The sequence below is a fragment of the Bombus affinis genome, chromosome 11 (assembly GCF_024516045.1).
Source record: "Bombus affinis isolate iyBomAffi1 chromosome 11, iyBomAffi1.2, whole genome shotgun sequence".
Classification (NCBI taxonomy): domain Eukaryota; kingdom Metazoa; phylum Arthropoda; class Insecta; order Hymenoptera; family Apidae; genus Bombus; species Bombus affinis.
Genome location: NC_066354.1, coordinates 4,391,502 through 4,417,758, shown reverse-complemented (window position 1 = coordinate 4,417,758; position 26,257 = coordinate 4,391,502). Strand labels below are relative to the sequence as shown.

The 26,257-nt window shown below is 36.7% G+C and overlaps 1 protein-coding gene and 1 long non-coding RNA gene across 3 annotated transcripts in view; both read right to left on the bottom strand.

Annotated features, from left to right (window-relative positions):
• Nucleotides 1-154: 154 nt before the first annotated feature.
• Nucleotides 155-26,257, bottom strand: part of LOC126921612 (balbiani ring protein 3) — a 34,043-nt gene continuing 7,940 nt past the window's right edge. Inside the window, exons 1-9 of one of the 2 annotated variants that reach the window (XM_050733292.1) lie at nucleotides 17,126-17,272; nucleotides 12,455-12,594; nucleotides 6,574-7,004; nucleotides 5,264-5,810; nucleotides 4,143-4,386; nucleotides 3,795-4,063; nucleotides 1,825-3,606; nucleotides 1,035-1,492; nucleotides 155-826 (exon numbers count right to left, since the gene is read on the bottom strand). In XM_050733292.1, coding sequence (XP_050589249.1) covers nucleotides 662-826; nucleotides 1,035-1,492; nucleotides 1,825-3,606; nucleotides 3,795-4,063; nucleotides 4,143-4,386; nucleotides 5,264-5,810; nucleotides 6,574-7,004; nucleotides 12,455-12,554 — 3,996 coding nt within the window. In that variant the 5' untranslated portion in view covers nucleotides 12,555-12,594; nucleotides 17,126-17,272 and the 3' untranslated portion in view covers nucleotides 155-661. Of the gene's footprint in view, nucleotides 827-1,034; nucleotides 1,493-1,824; nucleotides 3,607-3,794; nucleotides 4,064-4,142; nucleotides 4,387-5,263; nucleotides 5,811-6,573; nucleotides 7,005-12,454; nucleotides 12,595-17,125; nucleotides 17,273-26,257 lie in introns of those variants that run through there. The other variant, XM_050733290.1, reaches the window with a different exon arrangement.
• Nucleotides 7,945-12,342, bottom strand: LOC126921648 (uncharacterized). Its single transcript, XR_007712493.1, has 2 exons — nucleotides 10,098-12,342; nucleotides 7,945-9,712 (listed from the first exon to the last, which is right to left on the bottom strand). It is a non-coding gene; the product is annotated as an uncharacterized LOC126921648 (long non-coding RNA).

Sequence of the window (26,257 nt, the reverse complement as noted above, 5' to 3'; positions counted from 1 at the left end):
TTATTACTATAAATTTTTATTGTGACCTTAAAAAATCTTCCTATACAGGTCAAGTTAGGAATGCAGATTTAGGGAAACAGATCTCTGATTGGGTAAACGGTTGGCCTCTAGCGTCCAAAGTAATGATCTAGACGTATTAATAACGACACACGAATAAAGGAATTTCCGATCTTTATTGAGCTATATAAATAAACGAACACAGTATGAGTCTAATATTTACACCCATGATATACATACATTTAACGCAACGATATCCTCGGCGTTTCGTTCTCGAGCCAGGACATTTTTGCGTTGGTGGCTTCGATAACTTCGAGGTGATACAGAGAGACCCGCGAGAAGATCAGATTGTTCTAAATAAAAACTATTATTTCTCGACGACCGACCGAATTCCATTTTTTTAATTTTTTAAAATAAAATTCGTATTGTGGTTACACGTTACATCCTATATTGTGGGATCGATATCGCATGATGTCCACAAAAAAGGAAGTACCGTTTGCAATTTATTCGGTCGACCGTCAATTCTGGCAGTCGCGATGTATCTCATATTCAAAGAATAAATATCTCATCGAAATATGAAGGGGATTACGTAGACGTGACTTGGATCATGACTATATTCGCGCACGGAATAAGAGCGATCTACGCGACGAACTCTTGATCTTTTCTATGTACCGACGACCACATCCGAGGTAGACGTACTCTCTTGCGCTTCGGCTATGTCCTTCTTCTTCTCTTCCTGTTCTACGCCCGATATCACATACACTGGTTGCTGGTACGCAAGGAAGTGCTGATCCGCCGCCAAATTTTTTGATGGATCTTTCATTTTCATCTAAAATAAATATATTTTTATCGCTATTAAGTATACTGAATTAGTAACTAATTACATAATAATTTTGTATTGTTAACTATTATTTAAATCTGTTATTCTTTAAGAAAAAATTCGTCATTGTGGAATTATTAGATATCTGCTTTTTAAAAAAATAATAAATAATAGTAGTAAATTACAACTACTTATTTAAATAAAATTGAGAGTGTACCTTTTTACGGTATAACATCAATAAAATCAGCAAACTGCTAATTATGAAAGCGCTTCCAGCAGCCAAAACCAAAGTAGCAGTTTGATAAACGGGTGTTTCCACTTCTGTGAGGATTTCTCGTTGTTCTAATGCTACAATTCTACTCTGCATAGCTATTGGGGGAGATCTGTGTGTGAAACGAGAGGTGGTTGCGTCCGCGAATGATCCCAACATGGATAATTTCTGTATTCTGGTTAATTCTTCCAGATGAAATGCTATGTCTACTTTGTTCGGTCCTATTACTTCGAAACTAAGTATGGCTGAGTCTTGATTGATTTCTACCCGCACGTCGTTCTTTATTCTGGCGCCTAGATCATGTAGTAGATCCTCTGCTTGTCTGGTTAGTATAGCCTCGTCATCGCCGAGGAATCGACCGGGGAAACGTAAAGTTACTTCGACAGCTTCTACTGGAGTTGGCACTAAAGAAATTTACAAAAATTTATCAAATATTTATTTCAATGTATATTATTTATATTATCAAATTATATATATATATATATTATTGGACTGTGATTTTGTATGTATTTATAACATATTAAAAATATTAATTGAAATATATCTTTTTTTAATTTCATTCGTTAAAAAATATAAATTTGCATAAACATCCATACTCTACATATTATATAAATAATATTTGTATTATACATGTTAAATCAAGTTTTAGTTCTCATTGATCGGCTATCATAAACTGACTCTACCTGAAATTGACAAAATGACTCAATACAAATATATGAAAGATATCGTATCTTACAGCAAATATTCGTTCCTTTCAGGAAAGGTTCTGAGCCAATGAGTTGATTGCCTGCCTCGTCAACACACCAGCATGTGTCCCCAGCACACTGCGTCGGCTCGAACCTGCCCTCACGATCGCAAATTGCCGGGACGTGGCCTTTATCCTTCATCGCCTGACATCTTGTGCCTAACACCATCCCGATTTGCTTCTCGTCAGTTTCTAAGTTAATTAGAGCGTTCTCCATGAACGCTTGAATTTCACGGTCGATTTCTTGAACTGCCGGCCCTCTGCCTCCCCGTCTTGCTTGCCTAAAGTTACACTTGGGCTCTGCTCCTCTGGTAAGCGAACCTTTCACAGGTTGACCCTTTCTGTTAACACACCAGCAAACACCAACATGCTCCAAACACTGTATAGATTCCCACATGCCATTTTCCGGGTCACATCTGGGCAAGAAAGTTGGTTGTTTCAGCCTTTGAGACGTTTTCAAGTTTTTCTCTCTAAGTCTTTCACATTGTGATAATACAGGGCACACGGTATCGCATACTAAGCGACTAGAGAAATCATTGTGACCCAGAGTACACTCGAATTTCCTCCTACATTCGTTATGTTCTGGGTCAAAGTACCATCTCTCAGTTTCATTTAAACCCATTCCTAAATTACAGGATACTTTTCGTGGTGGTTCAAAACAAACTTCGCGAGGTTTGGGACAGCATACAGCATATTCATCCAGAGGAGATAGTTCACATTTGTGTGTGGATGGACAATGTTGACCATGTGGTCCGCATATTGCTGGGGAACCATTTTGATCTAGTAAAGGAGACCCATTTGGACAAGGATTATCTTTCTTAGGCAAACAGACTGGTACAGGTGGACACGGTGGTACGCTACAGGCAACTTCGACCATTCTACAGGCCTCGTTCTCTCCCCGACAAGTCACGCTCTTGCAGGGATCTCGACAGGAACACATTGGACAACCACTATCAGGATCTAGTTCGAATCCATCGGCACAATCAAGCTTGCAATCGATCTCCGGACATCTGAGCGGCGTGTTACACTTTGGTACCACTCCCTCGAGAACACGAGTGCCTGCAGCCTCTCTGCCCTCCTTGTCCACGCACCAGCACATTCTATTGTGACACTGAACCGGCTCGAATGCTCCACTAGCATCGCATCTCGGGATATAAATCCTTCTGGCTGGTTCTCCTGACTCTCTGGCCGCATGTTCTGCCACTGCACGTGCATGTTGGCAAGCTGTGGCCATCACAGGAGCTACACACTGCGTCCCACAACCTGTAGAACAGCACTTCTGTGTGGCAGAACATTCTTGATCATTACTACATTGTAGTTCGCAACTCGATGAACTTGGTACCAGATACGGACACTGCCCTGGTTTCATGGCCAGACAAGCTGGAACAGCTGGACAGTGCTGTCCTGATCCACAATTCACGTCGACCATCGTACAGGTCTCATGTGGGCCACATGAGACATCTTTACAAGGATCGTGACAACGACATTGCTGACAACCAGTCGCATCTACTTCGTAGCCGTAAGGGCATCTTAAATTGCAGGAGAAAGATCCACAGAGTTTGAGAAGGTCGTTTATCTCTTTACAATCAGTGCTACGATTCACGCCGCTTTTTAGGACAACTCCGCGGTCGTTTACGCAGGAACAGGTACCATTGTGACATTGTAACGGTTTGTAGCTACCATCTTTCTCACATTGTGGTGGTGGAATCGCTAAAGACATATCTTCCCTGGTTCCTTCCATGCGGTCGTTGAATTCCCTCAAATATTCGCACACTAGAATAATTTAATAACATTATTTTGCATAAGTAGAATTAAAACTGAGAGGTATTAATCTTAGTTATTAAAAAATAGTATACGTAGGAACGTTCAACGTGAAAATATCAGTATGCCAATGATTTAGATTTCTTTCAAGTTTTAAAGTTAGATTTTATATTTCTTTTAAGTTTTAGTGGACATCTTACTGGTTTGTGGTTTTGTGGAATTGGCTGACGTCATGCAGCACACCGATTGTCCAGCTTCCGGTACAACGGTGCATTTGTAGCCTTGTGGACAAGTTTCGTTCTCAGAACAGGTTACAGCGTTCCGTTCGTTATCGATAAGGGGAGTTCCATAGACACAAGGACTCTGATAAGTTTTCTTCGGTTTACATTCTGGTCTGGTTGGACAGAGAAAGTCTGGGCAACCATCTTCACGATGCAGAACGCATTGTTCTCCAACCGGACACGGAAAACTGAGGAAGAAAACAGTTAGAAGCATAAGATGTTGTTATGAAATGTACTATATTTAAGTGGATGTAATTGTACACTTACCCTTCACAAGGATTGTCGCATTCGCAAGTTGGACAACCGGAAGCATCGGTTTTAAATCCATATTGACAAACTTGGGCGCACTGTTGGGAAACACAAGACGCCGGAAGCGATCTTCCCTTCGTTATTGATTTGCAATCGACTTTATTTGCTGGTCCCATGGTTCCAGATATTTTTCGACCGTTATTATCCACGCACCAGCAAACCAGACCGTTCCTCGAGCATTGTCTACCTTCGTATCCTCCATCTACAAATTTGAAAATATTACTAATTTTTATTTTATCAAAAGATTATAGAAACATAGTTATTTACGATCTTTATAATCGATGCTGTTAAAATAATTCAAAAGGGATACCCAAATTCTTACATTTAATACATTTTTAACTTCCAAAGCATATCGAAAAATTAAAAATGTTATGATACAATTGGTTTCCCAAAAATTCTCAAAAGTATAATACAGTAGAATCCCATTTCAATTACAAACATATTTGTGGAGAATGATTAGACGTGTTGGTGTATCTATTGATGAGACCAGTGGATATTTGGTGTAGTCAAATATATTTAAAACTATTTGTAGTACAGAGTTCATCGTCGTTCGCTAAGTGTCGCTTGTTATGCGTATACACGGTAATGAGTACGTCCGCTCGATGATATTCGCTCTAAGATTGTTCGATACTCACTAACTGATAACTGATCTAAAGAAAGACTGATTCTCTTATCAATGAAAGTTTAAATTCAATTTCGGTTGACGGTTACCCGGAGTTTGTTTATCGCTACGTTTGGTAAGTCAAGACAGTGTCAATGTCTCAAGGCAAAACAACAGCATAAGTCGTTCTCGAATCTCATCGTCCTCTGACTCATATGCCGCTACATATTTATCTAACTAGGAATGCAAACTTATTATCTGAACGAGCAATAGTTAACACTGATACAATCAGTATATTATTATACATATAAACTGTTCGTCTATGTGCATAAACTGTTTACTTATCCATCAGCAGATCCAAACAAATATGATTCTGTCGTAGAGTGTTATCTTCCACCAAACAGTCTCTCTTTAATAACTAAGCCAAACCTAACTATTCGACTTAATCAAAGATTCCTATTCATCCTTAGATCCTCACCTTCCGTACACTGAGGAACATATCCACGGCCCTGCCTCTCAGAAATACTCAGCATCTCTGCCAGCACACGGTCTCTGTGGCAAACACCGAGCCCCTGTGGAACAGAGCAAGCTCCTCCTCCACACTTCTCGCTCTTGCAACATTTCTGCGGACCTGGACACTCTAAGTCATGCTGACAGGAATTGCCACAAATAGCTGGCTGCTCCAATGGACACGTCCCTGGTCTCTTTAGATTAATGTTGGATGGACAACAGACTCCGTATTCCTGCTTCGGTTCCACCAGGCAGCTATACATCGGCGGGCAGGTCGGTTTCCCTGGCGAGTCGCCACAGAGGAATGGCCTCGGCGAGTCCGTGATTTGCAGCGGTTCACCGGCTGGGCAAATCGTCGACAGTGACTTCGCTTTGCGGCAGCTGGGAATTGGCGGGCACGGTGGACGGGCGCATGTTACATCAATCAACTCGCACGTTTGACTGGTCCCCGGACAGGCGACCCCGCGGCAAGGATCTCGACACTCGCATTTAGCGCAGCCAGTTTTCGGCTCGATCTGCGAGTGGAAATAACTAGTCAACAGCTACTACGGAGTATTGCATAAAGTCGAGATTTTGCTTCTCGTAAGAGGTCTTATGGGTAGTTGTATAGGAAGGGATTATTTATTATGTATTATGTATTATGTATTATTTTGGTATTATTATGTATTATGGTATTTGGTATTATTATATATTATGTATTATGTATTATGTATTATTTTGGTACTTTCTTCTTTTGGTTGTATGTCGTTGGTCATAAAGTAGGTGAAGGATGTATATGCAATTAAGAATATTTATGCAACTTTATAAGTGGAACAAATGGATCCTAAAAAGGAATTTGTTCTACTTACAGTGAATTGTTATTTGTGTATATTATATGTATTCATCTGTATATTTCTGCACCTTTGAACTCATAAATATATGAGCATCCGTTATGCAGTTATTAAAGATAATTATACATGCTTCATGTTCTTTACTTATATATCGTTGGTAATTAGCAATTATTTCTTAAATTTAATTTCTCGAAGTTCAATTACGCCAGTTTTTTAGAACAAGAATATGTGCTTATTTTTGTTAAAGAACTATAATTAAAGAATTCCGTTATACCACACACATCTTAACCGAAAATGTAGCCAATTAAAAGAAAATCAGATACATGAGAGCATTATATTTCTAGATTTTTAGATTTTTTGTTTTATTTGAAGATCTATAATATCTTATTTATCGTATTTCTTATGGCTATATCTTAACTGATATTTCAAGATATATTTGAAAGTTTACCTCAAAGCCTAATGGACAAAGCATTCGACAGCTATGTGCGGGACACTCGCGGGGATTGTCGCAATCGATCACATCCTTGGAGGATCCCCTAGTACCTGGAACTTCGGCACCGATTTCGTCCACGCACCAGCAGTTTTTCTCTCGCGGATCACATTGTATCCTCTCGAACTCGCCGGTCTCGTTGTTGCACTTTGGTATAAATTGTGACGGTCCACGTGGACCAAGGGCGCGCGATCTTCTCACGGCTGCCTGCGCCAGCTGTTCACATCCTGTCAGCTCGCCGATGACGCATTTCGTGCCGCAAGCTGTCTTGCAGCAACGTTCTCCCGACGCCTGACACTGGAAGTCATTCTCGCAATTTGGCGCCCTTGCGGGACACACGTTCTGCTCCTCGAAGGCTGGGCATCGACCTATTGCTTTCAACGATGGCTCTGTAATACAAGCAATATGTGTACTTTGTGTCAAATATGATATACTTCCTAAAATAAATGTCAAAGTATATGTAGTTTATGATTAAAGTATAATCATTTCACTTCAATTATTATATTAACTGTAATAGTAGAAGCGCCAGAGATTTGATCATCATCTTTATTTTTTGTATATATTTTTTCTCACAGACTAAAGAAATTGAGTTCTAAAAAAGTTAGTCGATTCGTAGATAATTTAGGTATTTGGAAATTACAAATTTCTACATTCTATTAGAGCCTCCTTAAGTTCATTTTAAGCAGTGATCTAAAAATCTTTTATTTTTAATCGCTGCGACAAATCGATGAAGGAAAGAAAGAAGGAAGTTTGTATGTCAAAATTTACATTAGGAATTGACTCTTGGGAGGACTCAATTTCGGCGAATCTTCTCCTTCTCCTTCAAACTCTGCCGTCTCTTTTAATTAATACGCGGAAGAGATTATGAAGGAAAGAGAAATATTTCCCCGGCTCGGAATGTCTTCGAAACGGCATAAAAAACGGCACACCTCGACACAAATTTATTCGAGCGTAACGGAACGAACATTCGGCGGATCTTAGCAACGGAATCATCATCATTATCATCATCGTCGTACCACGCGAAGAACGGAGCCAGTTTTATAGGTCAGAACATCAAGGCGATCTCACGGACAGCTCGCGTATGGATCTCGCGGAACAGCGCCGCTTTCGTTCTCAAGCACCAGCGTTGAAGTGCAGCGCGACGATAATAATAATAAAAATAGCCGGAGTCGAGCTAACGGTTCCTCACATCCTACTGCCACACTTACTACTCGCCTAACGTGCTACGAACACGTTTCCATCGGTTTCCAGTAGCTTCCAGTTCTGTGCTTCGCTCACAGGCACGTACCTGACTATCGAATTAGGGCTACATACAGATACACTCACGAATATCATAAGTATATGAGTATATGTGGTCATAAGTATATACGTACGTATAAGAATATGACACTTAACTGATTTGTATTATAACAGTACGTGAATTTTACGAAAGTGTGCAAATTAACGATGACTCATATAGTAATTAGAAACAGCACTTGCTATCTCTTTATCCATCAAGATATCATTTTAAGTTACGTATTAAAAAACATTGCAATAATATATTTTAGACAGTCAATTATCTGTTATATCCGTATATATTAATAAGTTTCGATGTTCAGTTGGATTATCTGTAATCAAATTAAACTTAATAAAATTCAATATATAGCATGTGTATGAAAGTTTTCTACAGTATGTGTTCAAATATTTTCACGAGTGTACGCGTATAATACCGTAGTAGTTAACAATTAAACTTTGCTATTAAAGTTCGTACACGACTCTCAATTATACCAAATGGGCGAAAAACATTGAAAGTTTTGAGTGGTTCTAATTCGGCGACTACAAACTTCATAGCAAGCCGTAGGCCGAACCACTGGACAGACAAAAAGGAACAGAGTGTAGAATGGCCACGGGATTCGAATGCAACGGAGACGACTGCTCGATTAACAGCAAGTGCCTCCGGTCACGCGACCGTTTTTCTCGTTAACTTGACCAAGAACTTGCGTATACACGTCGAACGTGCTTCACGGATCCTTTTTGCAGATAGCTGGGAACGTCTTGGGAGCCGTATTGGCCAAGTCGATGGTTGTTAAATCTTTCGAAGAGTGGGAAAAAGATCAGATAGTTTGAAAAGTTTGCTTCCGAAAATGTTACCCTGGGGCTGTTGTGGCTGGTTTACGTTGGAACAACCAGCAACAGTTGGAAGTGAGTTTCGAAGAGTTTTGAAGCATTTTGTAATACGAGATATATGTAGAGAACTTTTTTTTATCGACAAGTCTAAAGTTAGTAGAAAATCTGATGAATTGTAACTATAAAATAATTATGATTTAGAGAAATATCATGCTCGTATCAATATCAATACTAGACTTATTCGGTGTCTGATAATTTGCTAAAATATTAATTTTAATTATACTAGATCGTGATTTTATTAAACTTCATTATAATACCTATCCTAAAAAGATGCTACATCCTCAAAGTATGAAGTCATCGATAGTTCATGAGTCACTTTTATGACTCAGTATCTATTTCATTGTTTAGTTCAAAGATGAGAAATCTGGTTGAGTAAAACGATTTATAGAAGCCATACAGGGAAAGTATACGCACTATTACACTCGTCGAGCATATGGGATAGAAAGATACATGCGCTGCATGCCAATCGACTTTTTACTTTGACTCTCTATATACCACATACCACATTTTCACGCCGTTAAAGATTTCATAAAAGTCTAGTGAAATCTACGGCACATCCGATTACCCGAATTTCCGGTTCGTTGACCATCGTCCTCTTTCTTTACGCTCTATTATAATCATTTCGTTAATCCTCATCGCAACGAACTAGTTTCCCTATTACAACATTCTGATGATCGAATTCCGCGTTATACTATTTAGATCATTTTAGAAAACTGTAACAGATCAATTTTCAATTCGGAATTTCTGTATTCTATACTACATCGATTTAATTTATTGATTTATACTTGTTTATTAATAAATCCATTTTTTTTCTGATTTGTTTAGACAGACGTATTTTGCCGTACAAAAACACAAAATTGTTCTACTTACAAAATTTATCTGCCTTTCATAGTCTTCAAGATATTTAAGGGACCATATTTTCGAGCTCAAACTTTAAAAACATATATCTTAAATTAAGAAATTAGATTTCGAAATTTGATTAGATTAAATTTAAAATATACGTAAATTATTTAATGCACAAGCAGTGTACATCGACTTCTGAAGTCGTTCGTATAACTATAAACGGTAGTGTATGTGTCATTGACTCCTTTCACCACAGAGTGGTGTGCTACTCTGTGGTAGCACATCGCGCATCATAAAATTTTTAAATTACCATTTTCTACCCACATAGTTCTATTTTCCCCGAATGAAATTCTCTTTATCACAAGAATTAATTATCTATTCATGCAAAATTCACAAATAAACTCTCCCTACTTTATTTCATTCTCAATGAATTCACTCATCCAGCCTTTGTATTATACTATACATGCTGATACGACGTGATTCCTTTTTCCTTATGGAAAAATAATTAAAAAGCGCAAAATAAAATTAGATCACTCCCGGCTTAATTTCCGTGAAAATCGGGTTTAAAAATTGATCGAATACACTTGAACATGATTAATTCCGGATTGGATAGAAGTAAATATCGGCAGGAGGTCATTCTACGTGTGTCCGAAAGAAAGAAATTTGAAAATTAATCATACACGTGTGCTGGGCCGATTCTTAACGAAATATGTTGAAACTTTATTTTCTTGAAAATGAAGCCTTTGACGGAAAGATTGTTATTTCATATTATCGACTTATTTTCGCAAATAGAATGACCTCTTATCGATTATCTACTACTGTTCAATCCGGATTTAACCGTGTTTAATTATACTTGATAAATTCTCGAACTCGATTTTTTCGAAAACTGAGTCGAGAATGTAAAAATGTTTCCTTATTTTTTCCTTATTTTCTTACAACGAATCACGTCATGCCCGTTTTTACATGTTATTACGGCTATATATATATATATATATATGTAGTATAGAATTCAATGGGGAACAAAAATATCTCAGGAATCTCTGTGGACGCGTAAACGATGAAGAAACAAGGAAGGGATCGGCAAGAATGTCAAAGAGGCAGAGGAAATGAAGAAACGCATTCTGATCGGCAAAGAGGAAACGTGTTCATAAGAAAGGAAAGACGCAAAGGCGGTCACAAGCGACGAGGCGGAGGAATGCAGAGTAGAATGCACTTTAACGGTGCGAGAGATTCAATTTGTTATTTGTTGTAGTATGCAAATCGTTTCACCGGCCTGATATTTATCGAGACGAGAAACCGATATCCTGTTGTAACACATTGCGAATCGATCGAAGTCTTCACCACCGTTTAACGTCCACTGTCCACTAGCAATTTCACCTGCTAATTAACGTCTCGTTAAATGACATCGTTCATTTGCCTGAAGGACGTACCGTGGCTTACCGATGTATAATCCTCGACAAATAATTAACTCATCGATTAGGGGATCTCTCTCGTGTTTCGTCGAGATCTATATTCTATATTATATAGGTACCTTAACGTTGTGTAACTATGTCGTTAATACCGATTTTTATAGCCAGTAGCATCCGACAAATCAGTTTTAAAGTGATTTAACGCACCCTTAAAATATTAAGAATCGAACTTCTGGTAACCTAACGTTTTTTAGTTGCAATTTATATTATCGAATATATTATTTGGATCGCGTAGCATTGATTAATATTTTGTTGGACGAACATTCCGTTCGTCCTTAAAAAATACAAGAAGTATCTTACGACACGACGCGCGCGACGGTTGAATCTTTTATCTGAGCCAGGACGTTGTTCGATAAAATATAAAGCAGGATTTTAGATGCAACGTTACTTTAGAGAGAGCGTTGGTAACGTGAATACTAAAATATCCTCGACAATTTTGAAATGAATACGTCCATGAATCGTCATACATTACGAGTATTTCTACCTTTATCAATCTTACAATATTATTGTTTGTGCCATCTATCATGATTAAATAAAATGCACTGGCTGACGATAGTATCATTTGCGTTATGCAAAATATTTTGAAATTTCATTAGCTCTGTAACGAGACACGATTGTTGCGATTATATTGGTAAAAGAGATCAATCTGGAAATGTATACACAAGTCATAAGTCACAAAGCATCAAACGCGTAATTAACGCTAAAGCTAGCCCCATTGAATATCGAGGTCTGTTGAACTAGTGGATAATTGACTGTTTAAAATAATTTCATGATTTTTACGATATGCCTGCAATAAATATCCGACAACTTCTGTACTTCAATTTAATCGTGACAATTGTATCATGTTTGTGAACAAGGGTTCGAATAGTTTCGCGAGCCTGTGTACAAAAACACGGAAATATCTCCAGTTGACGAGGTGTTTGAAGGAGGATAAAAAGGATTAAGCCTCTTCTAAGGATGGGCTTGGCTTTTTCCGGTGGTTTTTCGCAATACCAAGAAGGAATCTGTCGGTGAGAGGACGTCTCTCGAAATCCGATCACGTCTGTGGCGTAGCATTATATGTAGATGCACGCCCGTTTCAAGAGTTTGCCTTCCTTTTTTTAATTCTTTTTCTATCTCTTTCACAGCGTCACCCCGTGCACGTCGTCACCGCCTCGTTGGTCGAACGTGAACACAGCTACACAGGCCTCTATTGTTTGCTAATGGCCGCTCTTTCAATAATTCGGGACCAATCATTACAGGCGAACGAGCCGCGGGGTTAGGGCGGGGAAATCGCTGGAAATAAAATAGAAGAAAAAAAAGGAGAAAAGGGGTTGGGGGGCAAAAATAAAATAAAAGATGTAGAAAAAAGGTAGACGTACCTGCTGTGACCGACGATGACAAAGATAGTAGCAGCCAGCAGGTCGATGACACCCACACAACGGCGCAGGCAAGCCCACCGTTGCAGAAATCACGGCGCATCCTCAGCGCATCAAGTGATTTTTTAATCGGCTCGCTATATCTGAAATTGTCCAGAGAGGAAAAATAGAATGAAACGATTTTAAACCGGTGATATGCGTTTGTCCGATAATTTTACGCGATCGCTCGATGTATAAAAAGACTGTACATACATAATACATACATATATGTACGTAGGTATGTACGTACGTTTAGCAAATCTCGAGCGCTTGAATATTTTATTCACGGGTAATCGTATCTATCGATCTGATTACGCTTGAAAAATTGCTACTCGATAAAAGAAAAATTTCATGCATCTAAATTCAATTTGAAATTTGAAATTCATATGTAATTTCAGCACGGTGCATCTCTTTGTTATTCACGTCAATGTTTCAGTGAGTTTCAATAGAACGAAACGTGGAATATCCGACTGCTTTTATTATTGTATGTGGTTAACAAGGATTCAAGAATTATTATCGAATTGAGAGAGTGTTTAGGTATTTAAAATTTTAATTGATTTAAAATTTTGCTACTTATATTACCATTTAATAAACTAAAAGATAACCAGCTTTGTGTAAATGCATGAAAAATTGTTGATAAATTAAAAACAGACGAAGACAGTGATATGAAATTTACACGGCAATTCAGAAAACCATACGTTTTTTGTTATTTATACAACCGATTGACGAGCTACGATATGACAGGTTTTATATATGTATATTTCATCAAGTCCTCCGCTGATGGCCTATAATCAGAGTAATGCATATTGATTTTTTGAAGCTTCTTATTTAATTGGTTATTGAAGCAGTTTTTAATGGAGAAGCCTTGTGCCCCTTTTATCCAGATAAAATGGGAAAGACTACATAGTTCGATAATATTAATGATAATAAACGAGATTAAATTGAAAGGTAAGTACGCGCTAGACACGAATTTATTTTTCTATCGGGGTCAGAAAGCTGCCTGATCATAAGCAGAAAGCCAAAGGAGGCCGTTATCGGTCGAGAAAATAATTAATCGGATCTTCAAATATTTCGAGGAGAGAAAGTTGGAGCGCGTGACGGAATCAAGATCCAAGGAGTAACACATTTTCTGCTTCCTCTTTCTGTGTGGAACCGTTACTATTAAAGCACCTTAAAGTTACGTTTCGTCGTTTCCGGGGCCAATAAAGCTCGGGATTATAGATCCGTAATGGAAAAAGTTTCTTCTTAGAAGCCGGAGGAAAGTCGCTCTGCCAATTGAAAGCAACAACCGGACAGTTTTTCATTCTTCTTTGATACCTCTCCTCGTCGAAATTAAAGGGACGAAAAAGTTCGTACCCGCTGATGTGATCGAAATTTAGGTATATCTTGACTCGTATAGGAAAGAGTCAAGTGTTAAGAATGATTTTATTTTAGCACACTGATCTTATTAAATTCCGTTTTCTTACACTGTGATTGTGGAAGGAAATTTCAAAAACTTGTGTGTATATATATATGTTTAACGTTGCTTACAGCAGGGATAATTAGAAACGCAGCACAATTAACAGTCTAACAGTCTTCAGAGAGAATTTTGTAAATCTCAGCAATTGAAGGAAAGGTTCACCATTTTTCAGCTGAAGTTCAACAATTTCGTTATATCATTAGGCAGTTTAGTGGCTTTTTTCTTATAATTATAGTTTCTGCACTCTAGTATGATATGTTTAATAGACAATATCAGTTTGCATTGTTTGCAGATTTGCATTGAGGTTTATGGTTGTTGAGTAGATATGAACCAGTCAGTGCTGGGTGACTGATTCTAATTCTGCTAATTGACGATTGGATTGTTGGATTAATCATGTTTGGAAATATTTGCCATCCTGTATCTCCATCCGTTTGCTCCATATATTTCCATGCATCTTATAGCTAATGTTCCTATGGAATGCTATTTTATGAAAGTATTTAAATAGTTTCTTGTATCATTGCATGTGATAACTTTTTATGTTCTCTTGTATTAGCTGTTAGTTTTGCTGCTTTATCTGCTTGTTCGTTTCTTTGAATACCAATATATAGTGGTATTATATTTGTATTATTATATTACAGTGTCATATTACAGTGCTATTACAGCGTATTGTTACATTTCTCCCTTCACGATTACTGTAGGATATATTTCTTTAATGTCTTGGATGAATGAGCTTGAGATTATCATATTGCTAATAAGTGTGATGGCACTTTTAGAGGCTTAAAATATTATAAAATATTTTCTGGGAGATCTATTAATGAATTGTAATGCATTTAAATGCTAGTAATTTACTCTTGAAAACAGGGCAGATGTCATCCAGATAATATTATTGTTCAATACCTTATTGGTATGTCTGTCTCTCTAAAATGCAGAATCCCATAATATAAATTAACTAAAAGAAGCGTAATTTCTCTTGTTATCAGGAAAATTATCGCTATTATTAGGAACGTTTATAAAGTTAAATGAATTGTGTCTGTCTTCATTCCTACCATCTTCCTTGATTAAAAAAGTTTGACCTGTCGTTTCCATAACGGTATTATTAAGCCTGCCCTTAAAAAATTCACATTAAGCACGTCTTAATAAAACGATACTAAAGGAACTAAAAGAAATATGAAGCTAAGAAAACCTTTTTCCTTTCAAAGAACAAAAGAACAAATAACTTATTAGTACCAAACTAATTCTCCTGTATACTTTCTTGTATATCAAAAACTGATTTTCCACTAATATTAAAAGGAAGAATACGAAAATATAATTTCTTCTTTCACCATATAAAATATAACGGTACATTTTCCAAACAGAAAGAAGATGGGATAATAACTGCAGTATTCAACAATAGAATGATCGCGGCGCAGCGGTCGCGGATTGCAATTAATTTTGCAGTTCAAGAACATCGACCCGATGTCGCTTTATCTTTGTCTCGCTGTTAATAGGCAGATGGAAAATAATCTTTAATTCTATAACCGGTTGCAAGTGGCACTCTTGGAAAACTGCATCTGCGGCGTGGGCAAAGCGACGAGGACGACGCGCTCGTGCAACTTAGGGATTCCCTTCTTTAAAAGGGAGAATAACAATGGAAGTTATGTCTCCTTATTCGTTATGCCGCGGAGAATATTCTAATGCGTTCCTCTCCGTTATTCATGAGCCCCAGAGTCAGCTTCGAGATCTACGAATTGTCGGCGACGTTTTCGTTTCTTTTCACCTTCCTTTGTTCCTCGTTACAACTTCGACGTCGGAGACGTTTCTTCGCCCGCCACCACCCTTCCACCCATTCCGCTCTGGTACACGGATATTTTCATTGTGGCCACCGTTCCAACAGGGCTAAAAAGATGATTAAAGGTAAAAAAAAAGGGAGATTTGCCTTCCCCTTCCTGTTTCTCATTCCCACGCCCTCGCGGTATCTTCGATATTTTTCCTCGTAAAATTGTTAGAGTGAAACCTCAGGATGCTTGGTGGAAAATTTTAAACAGATTTCATGGATCTTTTAAACCTTTGATAATGTAATAAAATGACAAGAAATTTGGAACGAAAAAGTTTAGTTTAGAAAAGAGTTATTTCTTTGTCGTATCTGATGCAAAATAACGTATAATTTCGATTTTTTAATTTTTTTAAACGGACCAGAGTTTTCTAAAATTTACGAAACTGAATTTATAATTTCAACCGATTGACTGCCTTCAACTAACATTATGGTCTCTTTCGTTCGCGACTTTTGTAAACCTAATTTTCCTATATCTCTAAAAATAATGCAAATAATCAAAATGATCAAAGTTATTGGCCATGCTATATATTTCCTTTGCAGAGTCAGATAATCGTCGATTCGAATTATATTAGATATTAAGAAATATGTAAATCAAAGCAGCCTCTAGTAGCTTGTTCTTCCAGCTTTTTTTCCACTTTCAACGTGTCTTTCACGTTGTTTGCGCACGTTTTGTTAAATATTCTCAAATCTTGGGGCAGTCTCTTACATCAATTCCCCATCCTTCCTTCGGTGTGTTTTGCTTTAATCTCAAATTTAAACGAGCCACTCACTTTTAATAACGATACGGAACTTCGTATTTTTCATGAAAATTCAATTTAAGTCTATGGGAGAACTTCCAAGCTTCTCTTAGAAGTGTTCGTCTCCCTTTTTCTTCGTCTTCATCTTCTTCGCGATATTAAATGCACATCGATTGTTTCATTTAGGAAATGCAAATAAGAACCACAAGCCAGAAACCACATAACAGGTAGATTATAAACGTTTATGCAAATTTATGCTTTTTACGAGCACCGAAAAGAATAAAAAAAATATAAATAAAATATTATTATGAATTAATTAAATTAATGAATATTTTGGATAGTTCGTATATCGTTGCATTCATATTTTTATAACTGCGTTATTTAAATTTCAACCTCCTGCGTATGCATAAATATTCATAATTCAATAATGAGATACAGTGCCCATTTTTTACAGGCGAGCAATTTTTTAGCTTAAAACGCTTTCCGAGAAATTCATCTTAATAAGAGGGTGATTTTAATTGCTTTTGATAAATTAATTTTGTTTTGTCATTATTGTGAACGTTTCAGAAATATTTATTATCACGTTATTATACTTTTCATCCTCTCATACTATAAATATACGGTACCTTATAATCTTCTATGATTAAAACACCTCATAGTTTATACGATGATCGACTGATAAGTAATGCACACTCGTCTGTATCGCAAGAACAAAAAGAATTAAGGCTCTGCGTGATCGCTCATTTTATAGCTACATCCCTCCTTTATAAACATACCGAGTTTCAATAAGTTTGTTTGACGCAATCACGAACAGTAACGTTTAGAGTGAGGTTGAATATCAATGCGATGTCAACGAGATTCAAGCGAAGTGCAGTAATCGAGTTTCTGATGGCGGTAAACATTGCGTCTGCGGAAATTCTTCGTCGTTTAGTAGCACGTGTATGCCACGATATTAAAGACCATGAAGCGTTTATGGAGATGTCTATATGCCGGATTTGGAACTCGAACTGGATATCATCGCAGCGTGACAACATTCGACCGCATAGCGTACGCACAACACTTGATGCTTTTGCGAATTTAGAATTTCAAATTGTTCCACGCCCGCCTTGAGCCGGAAATCTACTGGCCAGCTAAGCCAACCTAAGGCGATTTGCCTTAGCGCATTTATGCGGAACCGTTTCCATTGGCAAGTTAAATTGGTCAGGTCAAATGTTGTAGTTCAGATCTGACTCCTTCCGATATTTTTTACCATTTCTTTCCCGAATAGAACGGAACCTTGGAAAGTATTCATTTCATGTCAGACGATAAAGTCAAGGCAAGTGTGAAGCCTTCACCAAAACTAGGTCGACAGAATTCTGCATTGGCGGAATGAGGAAGCTCGTCACCCGTTGACAAAAATGCATCGAAGATAGCGGCGATTACATTAAAAAATAAATACGGTGTTTTGTATCTAATTAATTGTAATTTTATTTTCTTTTTTTTTAGATTATGTATTCTTAGATACAGGCGAGTATGCGTTAATTATTAGCCAACCTTCTTATCTTTAAACCTAATTAATTACATATTTCTCTTGTTAACCGTGTCCTATTAACGCCTGAAGACCATCGTGTTTGGAATTGGTTTCAACCTTTAGCTACTATAAAACGAGTGTGAAACTTTCATTCTACCTTTCTGCATAACTTGTAATGATAAATAATTATTAAAAAAAGATGTTTTCAATATATTTGCTATTGTTTAATCAAACTTGCATCTCTCCTTTATTAATGTATCAAGGAAAAACACTTGTATCTGTATATGCGCAACGATGCAATAAACATTAGCGGCCTGTGAGACCGCCTATAGCAATTACGTATGTCTCAACGTCTACAGTAGTTAAGCATTAACATCGTTCCACGATAACATCATCGTGATGTTATTTATAACCATCGCAAACAACAATTCCTTTATTTTTTACCCAATGTCAAATAATAATAAAACAATCACTCGCATTGATAGGTTTCGATTGATTTCCAAAATAAAAGAAAATATATACTCGATAGAAATATCATTCATGGTGCTTAAGGATTCTTAAGTATTAAAATTGTATCTTCGAAATCATAGATTCAACGATAACGAAAATAGTGTTATATACTTTTCTCGTGTAATCTTCGAATGCAAGAGTTCTACGTAGCATCACGAAATGTAGAAAAGAGGACGATTCTTATATCTGCTATTTCCAGCTTCGTACGACACCGGGCTTGCGTCGATGGCGAAATTACCAACGGTTACATCCTCTGGGAAGCCTTTGAATTTAGGGTATATCCCGTCCGTATGAATAATGCATCGAGAAAGAGAGCGTATCCGCGACTCCCTTCATCCGCCATCGTTCTGGTAATTACATCGATGATCACGTTAAGATTAGTCCGGAACGGTCGTTACGCCGCTATTATGCCGAAAATTCTAATTTCTACGCGGCCCGCTAGTAATTGATACCCAAAAAGCGTGGCCCGCGCTCTTCGCATATCTCCGCAACAATTTCATCGTGGTGAGACGTTTAAACAAGGAACGTTGCCTTGGAATATTACCTGCAGCAAAATTGCTATGTTATAGCAGTCTCTGTGATTACAAAGTCACAATGGAAAGAAATTTTACTTTCGGTTATCCGTAGGCTAACGATACGAATACTATGAATCGGAACAGTGAAAAATGTAAGAGATTTTGATAAATTTCTTGAATTTAGCTTTATGATGCTATAATTTTCCTTCCCTTCTCGTTTTAGAGTATACTTCGTTGGAAAGAATGATGGAGAAAGTTTCTACTATTGGTTAGACAAGTATATGGGTATCCTGAATTCTTAATATATGATTTTTTACTGCGTTCATTCTTTTCTTTTTGTATGGTAATAAATATTTGTTTTTTAAAGTTTGTTGGAATTATTTGTTATAGATAAATAGGTGAATTGATAATTGAAATCGCATAAAACTGGAATTTACGTACAAATTGCTAGACTTTTGAATGTTGAATATGAATCATGTGTTCTGATAATAAAATGAAGAAATTGTCTAAGCGAATTAATTTTTTATATAAAATTTACAAACTATCTAATTTTTGTAGCTAAATATGTCGTTTATGCTCCTCGGAAATTATTTTATAATTTTACAATGATCAACTGTTTGCTGATTAACAAAATGAATAGCAGAACTTTCCACTTTAAAGCGAATATCGACTAGATGCTTTTAACGGTCATCATCGAACTGACGTAAACAGGTGACAGTAAAGAAGTTTTGAAGCTTCCATCCCATAGCTTTTATGTCCATATCAATCTCTAAAATTAACTTATCTAACAACAACTCTCGAACAAGTATTTTAAAAATCATTTTAAAAACTCACACGCCATACAGTTTCTGTATTGTAATTTATTATATTATATAATATTATATTATATTAACAAGATACGCATTCCCTTTCATAAGTTCAATGATTAAAATACAAAATCAAAGAAACACAACAAGACTGTTACGCTATATCTTCATGCTTCCCAAAACGTTAAACCAAATGTTTCTTCCCTAATTTTAATCTTTCACTGTAAAGGTTTTGACTGAGCCATCGAATTACAACCTAAATTCAATTTTCTTAGAAAAGCAAGCATGTCACATGCATTCTTTCGACCTACGTCTTGGTTTCGGATTTCCAACGGACCAGAAAACGGTCCATAGGCCAGAAAAATCAGTCTTCTCTCCCAAGGCTAATACACATACGATGTGGGTCACTTCGTCATCATCGGTGTTCCTTCCGGGTCGAGCTCTCTCGAGTTAACTTTCTATTGTCATGCATACGTATATAACCAATCCTCGATCACAAGCATGGACTCATCCGTGCGTCATCGGTGGAACACTTTCGTGGAAAGGTACTTTTAAATGAGTTTCGAGTGGAGTGGTCTCTCCCATAGGTCGTCGACCGATGGAAATCGTGAATGACCTCCACGAATGTATAAATCCATGCATACACGTGCACATTGTACACTATCTTGCATACACTATCGTTCAAAAGTAAGTAACTTACTTACTTTTCACAAGATATGTTTTAATTACAAAATTGCGGTCGTATCGAACTGGAATGATTTTATTCCTCGCAATCACCATAGCTACAACGATATAATAACATCGATTTTTGGAAGTCTATACCTGTGCAATGATAAAACCGGTGTTTGAAGTTATTATACTTTATAGAACTATTTTGTTATTTGACAAATTCTTTATCTTGAGATTCTTTGATTTTTCGAATATATGTAAAACAGATTAAGAAGAAGCTTCTAAACTGATGTAATGGTACAGTGCATATACGAACGTAGTGGTGGACCACTTCCACAAAAGAAGAGACGGAAGAAAAAAGAAGATCCTCCAATTCGACTGCATCCTTGTTGATAAGTAGCTCAGTGGTACAAGCGTAGCCTCGACGAAAATAGAAAGTATGTATGTATCGTGGAACGTTTATATCATCACTATGCCATAGCATGGCCAGTGCATTATAGATCATCGGTTTGCGCCGTTTATTAGTACTTCCTACATTTTTTCCCGACTTTCCTCCGCTAGAAAGCGACCACGTTCCCCTCGAACGATCGACTATTCGTAACAACTCCGTAACGTAATTGTAAAGCGTTAATGGAAAACTAACGGGGGAAATGCGTAACATATCGAAGAACATGTAGGCTTACGTAAATTTGAAGACTTCGAGACGATTCGTAAATTTTCCCCATAAAATATTGGAAAATATAATTAAATACTGAAGTACTTTTGTACTGTGCTTTAAAATATCCATGATAAAGATGATACAACAAATACAATATACGATGAGAATATATAAAAATAAAAACATATTTTAAAATAGATTTTATAACAAATTTGGGAAAGAAAACAAATTTTTTTAAACTAATTCCGATCCAGCTCAAATACAGATTAACCCAGTAAGGACCAAGGAATAATTTATCGATATGTTATAAATAGTTATGTTTCGTTAAATCTTATAAAATTGTAAAATTCCCTTTCACATACATTGGAAAAGAGAACAGCAGAACAATTAACTTCGAATGGATACTACAATCTAATTTCAAACTTTGTAATATGAATTCATAATTCCAAAACTTCCCCAGTGAAATGAAATAAAAACTAGGGAGAATATGAAATATTCCACGACAGCCAACAAAATGACTTTCATCCAGCTCCATCCATATGTAAATTGGCTATCTTTGCCTATACTGTACGAACGTCTCGTTTGCCATTGATAATACCACTTAGAATAGAATTTCCAGGAAGAAAATTACTTATGAAATCCACGGATCTCTTCCGAAAAGCCTGGAAAGCGTTCCTTGAGAGCGACGTTTGTTGTGTAGCCGATTGCATCCAGACAATAACGGGCATTACCTTTCATACCGGAAGTACGCGTACAATATGCAAGCCGGCGATATTGCGCACCATTAAGAAGATGCCCATTCATGGCTCAAGCAGAGGAACGTTTCCTATTCTTCCGCAGGAAACAACTTTCCACTTTGGTTCCTCGTTGTTCGAAAACGTTATACGCTAAGTGCTGAACACTTCTGACTTGCACGTTTTCGCAAGAGTCTCGGAACACCGATTGAGAAAACGTATTTTCACGTCGAGGAGACATAATCACGCCACGTTGTCATTGCTCCTTTTATTTTCGTTGAAGTAGCAGCTTGCAAAATTCGATTCGTATATTATATGGTTGTTTTCTTACTTGTGCCTTCGTCAAATGCCTAAATGATCCATTTAGAGCTACACTATCGCTCATAAGTATCTTCATAAGCTTGGTCGACGATACTTGGATCGATTTGTGGTATGTGAATTTTATTGAAGTGTACAAATTAATAATGAATTAGAAGCAACATTGATTATTTTGTTATGGAATCGGCAGACTGTAAATCTAAATTAATAAAAATAAAATAAAAAAATACAAATTAATAAATCTAAACATGGCAACTTTTATATATACCAATAGTTTAGAATTTGCTATGTATAATGGTAGATATATTTGCTATTTAAATATCACCAGCTATATTAACATTGAAAGTCTGTCTATTAATTTATAAAGTTCATCCTAATCTGTCTTATAATTAAAAAGATAAAAAATCTGAAGATAAAATCTTGTAAAGTAACAAAGATTAGTTGTGTGATATATAATAATTACAAACGTCAGTTTTATTATTATTACATATTGACTTTCAAAAATCAATTTAATCAAACCATAATATTCTATTATACGTAGCTGTATAGGATAAAATCTATAGAATAAAAGCTATAGAATAAAATCAATGCAGTTTTATTTGATCGCAATTTTGTTATTAAAATACATTTGATCGAATGTCAGCAAGTCTCCGCATACTCTTGGACAAGAGTGTACGTTTACAAAGAGTCAGAACGTCGATAGAGATTCGAGGAGTGGAAACACACGAGTTAATGGATTCGTCCCGTGAATCCGAACGAGTAAAATAAAAATGTCCGCTAATAAGTGTGTTCCATGGTTACATAGAATACCAGCCACGTTTAAAACCAGCTTTCATGTCGCTTTCTCTGCAAACAATTTCAAAGAAGAGACTCGTTTCGAAAGCGGATATATGCTGAATTCTACGACCATGGCCTATCAGTCCAAACTGAGCATCCCCTAGGCTTTGTTAGTCGATGTTATTTCACCGGGCTCGTCTGTTGCGATACACGACACCCAAAAACGAACGCTCTAAGGTTTCTCGAACATACCGTGCGGAATTCATAATTGGACGACATGTTGTAATCGTGGATGTTGATCGTTTATAATAGATTGAAGCAACATAATATTAATTTGAAAGATTGATGAAAATTCTAGTATCCCAAAATTCCAAACTAGAATAGCTTCAATGTTTCTCATGATAAAATTGCAATTAACATTGAGAATAGCATATATTGCAATAATATTGAACTAACTTATGTCTCGTGTTCTACTATTGGAGACATTTGGTAATATATTTTGTATTTTATTACGTTAATCAAGAACAGTTGTAAACTAGAAATGAGAATGTAAAAAGATAAGTAACTTAAAAATATTTAACGCAACAAGATAATCGGCTATTGAAAATGATTGTCAATAAAACTGTAATTAAAATAATGTAAAGGTAATATTCGAACAATCCAATTATGATTGTATAAATCGTACATTATAATAAAAACATTTATCTGACAACTTAATTGGCCTCATTTATAAGCTATTCCCTTGATAAAGAAATTGCACAAATTTTATGAATACAACCATGTGTAATTAGTAACTCGTTTGCCTGCCCGTTGGGGCATGAACACAAAAGAGCTCGTGAATATTCACCGTAACACGCATAAAAGATAAGTGAAAAATGAATGAAGAATATTATTATAAAATCTAATATTAAGCAAATCGATACTAAAATAATATTAATGTTCTGATACAAAAAAAAATCACTGCTAACTCTTACTTCATACTATTACAATTAAATATTATAGAACAATTCTAAAATTTTCCACTTTTATACAAAAAGATCAGCCTGATCTTCGCTTCGTACTATTACGATTTAAAAAATTATAAAACGAGTCAAAACTACTATTACAATTAAAAATTATAAAATGCTTTTAAAATGTTGATCTTTTTTATATAACAAACACTAGTTATTAAGATATTACAATTAATATTAATAAAATAATTTCGAAATACTATTACAGTTAAAAATTATTGAATAATCTCAAAATTCTGACCTACTTTCATCGCTCTCTATTTCCATCAAACATCGCTAATAAAACGATTTAAAAATTCTGACCTATTTTCATACAAAAAGGCTATTCTATCCTCCAACTCACGAAGCGAACAATAGAAATTAATTCTGTATACCGTCAAACAGAGGACAAAAGACCGACACGTCACGATGAAAATCAGCATCAGGAGGAAATCGCAAGGGAGCCGGTGTGTTCCGATCTGATTAACTCTCCGATGTGTCCGATTCTCCGATGAACTGTGAGTCAAAACGCGGATACTCTGCGATATCGGTCGTTCCAGATCATTTCTATGCCCCGTTGGCGGGTAGAAAGTTGGCTGCTTGGTGGAAAAAGCGTATTTTCCACGCGCTACTAATGATACCAACGTAATGCTTTCCTCCTTTCGCGGCTCGCATTGTCGAACCGCGTGAAAAGGAGCGTTTTCAAACTGTCGCCTGGCACGCGACGGAACAAAGAACGAAGCAGGCGAAACAGGTCGAGGGAAAAACGTCGTGGAGAAAAGGAACAACAGGATAAAGAGCGAATAAAAAAAAGGAAAGGGAAAAAAGAAAATGCAACGTTGGAATAACAGAAAACAGAGGAATGCTCGAACATTCCTCGAGCGAGCGTGACGCAACCCGTTGTTCGAAGCCTGGCTACTGTGTGTACTTTCTATTTGACGCGTGTGCTATTGTTGTCGCCGTTGAACGACGCCGTGCAACGGGGACGAAGGAAAACTGGTTACTGAATGCCATAAAAGTGGATGCCTTTTCGCAAGACGTCGAAAATCGTCGAAACTCTGAAGATGTGTTGTTCCATCATTGAAAAAGAAAAAGATCGAGAGGAACTTTTTACTTGGGAAAATCTTGTCCGACGACTCCTTTGAAATGTAAAACAGCTATAGAGCGTTCTTGCACAATTAAATCAATATCGTTGGTAGATTACTTTTATGTGTTCGTGAAAGAAACGTACAAAGATGTAGATAATACATATGATATGTAAAAATATACAAAGCATCCAAAGTATTCGTTATACGTTTGATAGATGGAACGACTTTTTATCTAAATTTCCTTTCCTTAGTTATATTCACAGAAATATAAAATTGCATATATATCTGCAATCTAATTATTAGCAAAATTTGACAAATTATGATTCTAAATTTAGGATTCATGCTTCCGAAAATTTTGTAAAAACCTTGCCCATCCTCCAAAAAACTAGCTGTCGATAACAAGTGAATGTCTTTTCGCGGGAAACTCTGACTAACTGGCTCAACACTCTGCACTTCTACTTCTGAAAATACATCAAGCGTGATTCTTGACGTGGAAACATTTTGTTCGACGACTCATTCAAAATTCGAGAAAGATATACCAGGAACCATTGGTCCTGTCCTATGGGAGAAAGCAACGTATTGTAAGGACGTACAAGGGATAAAGGATTCATCCAGTTCGAATGAATACGGGATAAACGAGCGGCGGAAGCACACAGAGGTTCCTCTCTATTTTCGAACGAAAATCGCGATCCGGTCTCCTGAACCGGCGAATGGGGACGTTCCAATTTTCTACAGGATCTTCTTTGGGGTTAGCAAAGGTTTGGAAAAATGATGCAACGATACTTTTGTCGCGGCAATATCCGTCGATGTATGTATATTGTATGTACTTAGTAAAAATGCATATATTTGGAAAAATTTCATGCTGAAGCTAGTGGATAAAAGTTTCGACGATAGGGTAGTTTTCGTGCAGATGGCCACTTGGGAGAAATCAGGACTTCGTTGTTGGATTAAAGTAACGTTAGTAGCGAAATTTTACAAGTTACCTAGTTATGGCTGTTGTGGATAATATGAAATTCTCGCGCGTTAGTGTAACAGGTTTGATAATATGTACAAGTTTCAACTCTTATTTTTCAATACATGAGATGATGTGTTTTATTATATTCATACGGTGTGTCGTGGAAGGATCGATACCTTTCTGTTTTAGCGTCATTTGTCTTGCGTTGAAGTCATATCAATCATTAGCT